Here is an 8,284-nt window from a genome sequence, read left to right on the forward strand (position 1 = left end):
ATGGGAGAAGCTGATAAGGAATGACTGTGGTAGGATAATAGGCGAATTTGGGGGATGATTGGAGAGCTGGAAGAGCCTAGAAACACAAGAAACCCTCGCGGTGGGCTCCAGTTGAAGGTACAACAATTCAGATGGTGAGTCTGAACAATGTTGGGTCTTGCAGAACCTAGCTGCTATTCGACCCTAAAGGGTTTCTGGACCAGGCTCAAGGCTCAGAGAAGAGGAAATATGATAGAAACTTGCTGAATACTCAGACTCATAGTAGAACTGGTGAAAAGGTAACTTGATTATGTAAGCTACAAAGTGCCAACATAAGGTAAGGTAAAGACAGTCTCTCCAAGCCTAGCCAGAAATGAATCCCTACACCGTTTCTGTCTGACATACTGAGGTTTACACCAGGCTGAGGACATGCAGGACAGAAGAGTGCAAGCTCCCCTGCCTTCGGCTTTCGCTTCTCATGGCCAAACCCATGCCACTTGAGCTGCTTCACTTGTCTCCACTGCCTGCCGACCCTCATCAATTCTCTGTACCGGTCCTTTCAGCTATTGTGAGCAATGCAATGCAGGAAATCCACATCACTCACTGAAACCAGATGAGGGAACATGCTTGATGTGATTCTCCTTAATTTACTGTAGTAGTTCATTGCCGATGTCCCGCATTCCAGGTTGTCCAGCAGGAAGTCGTCCAACACCGCAAATGAAAATGCTGTCTTCGGCGAAGTAAAAGATGCAGGGAAGAGGCCGGTTTCAAATAGTTGCATGTCCGGGCTCAGTGCACCAGCGCACTGACAGAATCTGATCATCATGGAGTGGAGACCGGATGTATCCACCACCATAGTCATACGAGGATCATTAACCAATGGTATCCAAGGGCCGTCTGTGAATTGGTCTCCTTCATCATCTGTGTCGCACCACTCATCTGTCAGTCCAGGGCAAGGCTGGCCTGCATGGCCAAGGTGGACTTCAAACCCAATCTTGGTCAAGGAAGTGTCTTCGAAGAATCCCCCAGTCCATTGACCGATCCAATGGAAAGGCATGCGGCTGTGAAATGTCCGACAGCAATGGGTACAGAAGAGCGGTTCACCCATGCAGCCATGACATCTGTAGACTCCATCCTTTGGACAGACAGAGCACATCCTGTTGGAAGGTGGACCCTCTCGCCGAAGGAGCAAGTCCAAGTAGTCCTCGGTCTTGTACTGCCACTCGCGCAGATAGTCATTTTGACTCTTGATATTTGGTGTCAGCACATGAGACAAGGCAAGTGAATGGTGAGCTTGCCATGGACTTGCGAAGACGAAAAGGCTTGAAGTTACATTCACCTAGGTCGTAGTGTTCATGGTCACCCTCCTCATGAAGTCCTCTGGTAGATCGGTCCTTTGTAGGTGATTTTCTGGGGGATGAATGAACTGATGTTGTTTTGTTGTACCGTCGAGCTTTGACAAATCGTCCCGTATCTCCTCTTGATGTTCGTTTGTTCTCCCATTGAACCAAAGAGGATGTCTTTGGAGGACTCCAGGCCTTTGGCTTTGACTTGACCATGGACGGAAGTGGTGCTGCGTTTATCAGGATGTGTTGTTTGGATTGAGATGCTTAGACTTTGGGACGGTGTAGTGCTTACATTCAACTGCCTGATGCAATGCCTAGTATGTAATAGTTGCTTTGATCTCTCGGTAATCATCAGCATGGATATTCACGGTGCAATTCCAATGGCCGATAGTGATTTGTGTATATGATATGTCAAGAGCACTTCAGATCCTCCAATTTCATGCCACCGACCGACCTATGCATCTACACCACTCAATAAGTCTTGTAGCGATAGGGCTCACACTATTCGGCACAATCTAGCCCTTACGTTCACTTATGACATGGGTGTGTCACTTATGTGAATCATTACTCACATGAGCTTCCTTCCATTTTTTGTTCCATCAACCACATCAACGCTCTCCTACACTTACATTTCCAGGTTCTTTACTCCAAGCTACCTACTGTGATATGCCTCGGACAAAGATCATCACCGGCGATCAGCCTCGGTTGAACGACCAAGAGACAACCACACTGCAGTCCCATGTTGAGGACTGGGAGAAGGCAAGTGGAACTGAGCGACGACAGATCTTTAAAGTGGCCACAAGAGAGGCAAAACTTTTCGCTCCAAAGATGGACAAAGAGCTCTTGAAGCAACGAAAAGAGGTAAGCTTTTCGGCTTTGATCTCGGTCATGCTGCATTACAGTCATCATGCACACAGAGATACAGGCTCAACGATGATGAGTTGGAGGAAGCCCGGGCAAAGGCCGACCAGTGGACAAATCAAGTGCCTGACCCTGTAGTCCAGGCCAAGACAGCTAAGAAGAAGGGCGAAAAAATGATCAAGCACTTCGCGAAAGAGATGTTTACTCAGGCCGGTATGAGACTCTTTGTATTGGGTTCCTGGAAGGATGAGAAGGGTGGCCTACTTACATCTGGGCAAGTTGATACAATCGGTCGGTCAGTCGGTCAGTCATTTTGCTTACATCGTTTGGCAGGTTTGACTTCAATGAACACCTTGAGAGAGGATCCAGCTTCATGAAATGCAAGGACTGGCAGGTCATCTTACCGGCATGGGAAGATTTCATTGGTGATTAATTCGGTAAGTCTCAAGACCATCTGAGAGGCGCTTCATATAATTTATGTTACCTCCACCAAGACCAGGATCAAGACCAAGACGGCATGCTGCTGGGAGGCACTCGCCGAGTCCCGAAGCCTCATTACAAGTTCGACCTGGACCATATGGATTTGCCGATATTGCCCGACATTAAGGGTGTCTCGCTTGAAGTCAAGAAGTCAATGATTCGGTCATTCCTCACCATTCATTACAGTAAGCCCGATGATAGAAGACCCATGCCATAATCTGACACCCGCCGCCATAGGAATATGTTGCGGAAAACGGAAGGTCCCAGTGCCTTGGAGCGACATAATGAAGGGGCAGTCTCGGTTCATCTCCAGCACATTCCTGCCAAATGATATCAAGATCACAGACCCGTCCAAAATGCAACGGAATGAAGCCAATGCCTTGTTGGAATATTGGCTGGACCGACAAGACAACCAGGTTGGACTAACATTGAAGTTCAAAGCCTGGATTGACGACAAGGGCAAGATGCATTCTCCAGTTGGCGAAGGGTCTGATGGCTCTGATGGCGATGCTGATGATGAAGGCTTATGGCCCAGGCCAACTACAAAGTCATCGGCCAACGCTGCACTCTCATCGGCCAGACTTCCAAAAAGGCCGCCAAGGTTCATCAAACAAGCTCCTATCGGTTCTGCCAATGAAGAGTCTAACAACACCGATGCCCCCGAACGTGTGGAGAAAGATGCAATGACAGCACACAGTGACCGGGTGGGGTGCGAGTTGGAGTCAGATGACCGACCGCGACCGAAGAGCTTGCGTAAGAGAGCCACAATTGAGCCTGCCATCATCTCACTGCCAACAGACTTCGCACAAATGGGCCGACCGGTGGTAGAGTTGGTCAGAAAAGTTACTCATAACAGACAAGCCACTACCGCAGGCAAGACCGGCATGCCCACTGAACAGGTGACCAAGGGATCAGTTGATGAAAGTGGTGGCAACACTGCACCCAAAGCCGGCTATGACGCAAGTGGTGCTCATCATGGTGGCCAGCACATTCGTAGCTTCGGCCCACATTCAACTCGTCGGGGTATGGAACATCTTCTTGCAACACCAGCAGCAAATGACCAGTCGACCAAGAAGACCAAGGCAACTAGGAATATATTGCCCGCGGAAAATGACCGGTTGCCGAGAAAATTGCTTGCCACCAGAGCCAGGTCACCGGCGCTGAATGACTGGTCGCCCTCGCCCGCAGTAAATGACTGGTTGCCAAAGAAATCACTTGCCACCAGAGACAGGTCACCGGCGGTGAATGACTGGTCGCCCAAAAAGACCAAGGCTACCAGATCGGTGGCTCGCTCGCTCTCTGATGCACCAGCCAGGGGTACAAGGAGTAAGATTGGCAATGGGCTTGGCGCCCGAATTTGACAAAAGCCCAAGAGATATGCTGACTATGTGTAGTTGTCGGTGGTCTCACACGTCATGTGGCTTGTTCCATTCTGCTCGGTCTTCAATGAGTTTGGTATTTAGATTGTATTTGAACACATGATATATACATTGTCATCTCTACTCTATCTTCTACACTACTGAATTGGAGAATGTCCCCGGCCCATTTTCCTCATTGCTAGCAGCAATATATGCAGGGGATCATCAATCTCGCGGTGCATGTTCATCAGATGTTGGAGTTTTGCGACGTCATCGCTGGCTGCCACAAATTGGTCACGGGCATGCTGGTAATCAGCGATCAAATCCTGGTTGGCGTCCAAGAGATCTCTGCAACCTTGCCGTCGGTCATCTCCTGTAACACGGGGATCCTTGGCATCAGTTCAATGATGAGAAGAAATATAGACCTATGCATTGCAGCATCAATATTTTCTAGCCTGGAATTTGCTCGGTGCAGCAATTCCTCGCCTGCCTCGACTGTCTGACTCGGTGAGCCATCCCTCGGTGCCGGAGATGTGGTCGGCGATATATTCTCAAAACACAGATCATACGGTGCCGGAGTGTCCGCTGTTGGATTTAATCGTCAGTGTCTGTCACTTACATTGATAAAGCATTTGAATGCACCTGCATTGATCAAGTTAATCACCGGTGCAGCAATAGAACCACTTTCAAGGTGATCATCTCCTGCCAATGGTGAATCACCCCAGCACATGTCAAAATCACCTGAATAATATTTATTCATGGTCGTCAGTGCTCATGACCAATGCTCACCTATATATCCCATTGCTTCTGCAGATGCACGGTCATTCCAACACATATCGTATTGACCGGCTCCGCCGGGTATTGCGATAGCGATGGTCTCATTCTCTTTGATGTCCAGCTGGTGGATCAGTGCCACATCAACCTTCGGTAGACCTTCCTCGGCATTCCAACATAGATTATATTCACCTGCTTTCAGTGGTACGGCTGCTTCCGCCGGATCAGTCGCCGCCGGATTGACCTGAGTGTCCCAACACATGTCAAACGCTAATCACTTCGTTAGATGTCTAAAATATTCTAAAGGGACTGGAGTTACCTTGGCTTAGCACGTGCGGGTCAGCTGATGGAGTGTCATTCGGTCGTTCCACTGTCGGCACTTGATCATCCTCGAAATTCCAGGACATGTCAAATCCTAGCGTTGTCAACAACCACTAAGGATCAATGTGACCTAACACTCACTTTCAGTACCGGCATGTTGGGTGGGTAGTGCTTCGGTTTGTGTCTGCCAGGATGGCATGTTTGAAAGTATATAGTTTGTTAGTTTGGGGCCGTTTTGAGAGGAGGGAGTTGTGCACAACTTCGGTGGCACCCACTGGTCCCAAGTGATGAAAAAATTGCAGTCGGTTTTGATGTGGTCGTCCTGTAGCCTTCGAGCATTGTCAACCGAATTCTCGTGGGAACCCATAGAGGTCTTTAGGGAACTTACACTCTGCAGTGGGTAAACAATGAAGAAGTCCGAATGTTGCTGCCGCACTTCGGTCATTTCCGTAGTTCGGCCATTTCCGTAGTTCGGCCATTTCCGTGTTTCGGTCATTTCTGGTGGTCTTACAATGTGGCACCCTTTGTCGCATTTTCTCATTCCTCACTCACATTGAACATCGTCACCGTCACTTCGCATCAATTCTCAACCATGCTGTCACAACACGAATCTGATCTTGCTTTGGCGCTTGCCGACAAATCCCTGCGCGATTTGCTTAGCCGAATCACACACTTGGCAGCTGATGGCCGGGATGTGATGGATCAGGCGCATGAGATTGCACGGCAGCTGGTGTGTCTGTTTTCACTTTCATGATTATTTACCTACTCACCATGCACAGTCTCAAGCGCTGCAGCAGCATGGCAGGACATGCTCGGTCATCTCGCCGTTCCTTCTTTCTGCAGCTGCTGAAATCCGGGCGACCATGAATCAAGGTCTTGCCCCCCAATGGGATCATGTATGCAACGATGATCATCGTATGCAGTCACATCCGTTCTTCCCAAAGACTGCTGGATATCATGCATCGGCATTCCTTTCATTCCAAATGAGTGCGCTAATACCATCACAGAACACACAGCTGCTGCACCTGCCCCTGCACCTGCCCCTGCACCTGCGCCTGAACCGGCACCTGAACCGGCACCGGCACCAGAACCAGCCCCAACAAGGATGTCTGTTCCACCGATCGCTTCACTCCCTCGCATCGGTCATTCCCAACATCCGGTCGTTCCTGGCACCATGACTGACAAGGGCAAACGGTCTAACCGGGGGACTCGTAGAACCAGAGATGACAGCCCTGACGCCAAGTCCAGCAGGAAGAAGCAAAATGTTTTGAAACGTATGTCAAAGGCTATCATCTCCGACACCGAGGATGAGGACAGGCGGCCAACAGGCACCATCATAGTCAAGGTATGTCTTTCTTTCACCATATTCAACTAACCACTTACATGACCTTAGCGGCCCAAGGTTGCTGAATCCTCCGGTGTAGCGCCGGTCAAATCACAGGTAAGCATGGCAGTACTGCCAGTGCCAATATCATTGCTGAGGACTTTGCAGGGTACGACGAAACATGTCAAGCAGGTGAGATTTACCTCGTCCTGTGAGTCTGCCGAACTCAAGACTCTTCAGCCGGCCGCCGAACCAAAGATCGGCTGAGCCCAGCCAAAGGGCAAAGGAAAGGAAAAGAATGTTGACATCGCCGGGCCTATCAGAGGGCGCCGGCCACTGAGGGCCAATGATGAGGAGGAGGTCAGTGAGGCAAGTTCATTCCAGTGACAGAGTACTAACTTTTTCACAGTACACTCCGCCATGCGACAGATGCATTGGGGAGTCTTGCCTCATTGTGGTCAGCAGGAAGGGGCAGGCCATCAAGTCCTGCGCCAAGTGCCATTTTATGAAGGTACGGTGTGAGCGACCGGTGTCGGTCGATACATGCAGCCCTGCAACAATGCGGGCTCCAAAGTCACATCCTCGGCCAAAGGCCGCCCCTGCCTCCAAGTCCAAGGCCCAATCCAGGACCACCAGAGCAACCTTGCGCGCACGTCCACCGACTCCCATGGTGGAATCTGAAGATTCTGTTGAGGATCCCGGTAGGTAATTTCGTTTTTTTGCCATGACACACTCTAACTCACCTTTGCAGAGGTGTCTGTCACCGGCCACGATGATGCCGAGATGGATCTTGTCACCGACGCCGAGCAGCACACTGACATCGCTACTGAGATGTCGGCCGAGGCCGCCGATCAAATCATGGATGACCAGCCTGGAGCCATTGCTTCTGCGGACGACTTCCCCCATGACCATTGGCTGGAGAACACTCACGACTTGCCCGTCCCTCATGTCCCACCAACTCGTGTCGCTGATGCTGTCTCCCTTCCTTCGGCGCCATCAGCACCTACCATCCTCGACCGTGTGCTTGCCCTAACGGCTCAGGTCAATGCCATGCAAATGGCCGATGACAACGCCCTTGCTAGGGTGAATGCGATGGAGCACGATTTTGACGCTCGCATCTCCTCGATGCGTGCCGAGCTTTCGGCCGTGCAACTTGATGTCGGCACCACTGTCACATTGGTGAATGGACTTGTCGGTCTTGTTGAGAAGCTTCGGCAGGAGCGTGTCCTTTCCAATCCATCGTTCCCACCACCCATGGTGAGCCATGGCAATGATTCCACTGCCACCGCATTCGGCATGAGGTACCTCAACGGCGTGTTTGGTCCTTCCATTGCTCCTATGCCCCTTTCTGTTGGCGTCAGTCAAACCTCGGCTTCCCGCTCTTTCAGTCGTCCTGACATGCAGGGCAGCACTTCCATCTCTGGACATTTGTCTTTGGTGTCAGCACATGCCGGTCCCTCGTCTGCTCCTGCTCCAGGTGAATCACATTTTGCTGTCAAGCCACCTCCTTCTGCCGCAAACTCCCCCCCCTGATCACTCAGTTCATTACATAGTTGTACTGTAGATCACTTGTCCGTCGGCGAATTACATCTACATATCACTTGGTTTTAATTGAATTGTTCTGATGTCAATCCTATTGTACATTGACTCCTGTGTGATTTCAATGTCAGCCCAGTTGATCTTGATGTGTTTCTGCCGATTTATTATACATTATATTTGACCGAGATTAGCTTGACCGAGATTAGCTTGACCGAGGTGGTCCCTAGCAAACACATAATGGCAGCTAGTCCATGAAAAACCTATTGACCAACTCATTCATTTGTCATATTTGACCGACGTGG

At 50.1% G+C, this 8,284-nt stretch overlaps 4 protein-coding genes across 4 annotated transcripts; 2 read left to right on the plus strand and 2 right to left on the minus strand.

The window, feature by feature from the left end:
- Nucleotides 1-385: 385 nt before the first annotated feature.
- Nucleotides 386-1,051, minus strand: F5147DRAFT_523465 (uncharacterized protein; the record flags this gene model as incomplete). Its single annotated transcript, XM_041429950.1, has 2 exons — nucleotides 386-535; nucleotides 584-1,051. Coding segments are annotated over 2 exons (618 nt in total), but the record flags the coding sequence as incomplete, so codon positions are not given.
- Nucleotides 1,052-1,991: 940 nt separating this feature from the next.
- F5147DRAFT_813230 (uncharacterized protein) lies at nucleotides 1,992-4,027 on the plus strand (the record flags this gene model as incomplete). Its single annotated transcript, XM_041443488.1, has 5 exons — nucleotides 1,992-2,186; nucleotides 2,243-2,481; nucleotides 2,520-2,611; nucleotides 2,681-2,851; nucleotides 2,904-4,027. The coding sequence occupies 5 exons, from the start codon at nucleotides 1,992-1,994 to the stop codon at nucleotides 4,025-4,027; spliced, it is 1,821 nt and encodes a 606-aa protein (XP_041284126.1).
- A 316-nt stretch (nucleotides 4,028-4,343) lies between these two features.
- On the minus strand, nucleotides 4,344-5,615 carry F5147DRAFT_784337 (uncharacterized protein; the record flags this gene model as incomplete). The annotated part of the gene is made up of 6 exons (XM_041442854.1): nucleotides 4,344-4,609; nucleotides 4,667-4,765; nucleotides 4,814-5,068; nucleotides 5,118-5,213; nucleotides 5,261-5,441; nucleotides 5,508-5,615. 6 exons carry the CDS (start codon nucleotides 5,613-5,615, stop codon nucleotides 4,344-4,346), a joined length of 1,005 nt encoding a protein of 334 aa, XP_041284127.1.
- Nucleotides 5,616-5,711: 96 nt separating this feature from the next.
- F5147DRAFT_784338 (uncharacterized protein) lies at nucleotides 5,712-7,976 on the plus strand (the record flags this gene model as incomplete). The annotated part of the gene is made up of 8 exons (XM_041442855.1): nucleotides 5,712-5,849; nucleotides 5,899-5,992; nucleotides 6,043-6,464; nucleotides 6,513-6,560; nucleotides 6,612-6,635; nucleotides 6,723-6,803; nucleotides 6,853-7,144; nucleotides 7,195-7,976. 8 exons carry the CDS (start codon nucleotides 5,712-5,714, stop codon nucleotides 7,974-7,976), a joined length of 1,881 nt encoding a protein of 626 aa, XP_041284128.1.
- Between the last annotated feature and the right edge of the window lie 308 nt (nucleotides 7,977-8,284).

This window comes from Suillus discolor, assembly GCF_016758755.1.
Source record: "Suillus discolor strain FC423 chromosome Unknown F5147scaffold_545, whole genome shotgun sequence".
NCBI lineage: Eukaryota > Fungi > Basidiomycota > Agaricomycetes > Boletales > Suillaceae > Suillus > Suillus discolor.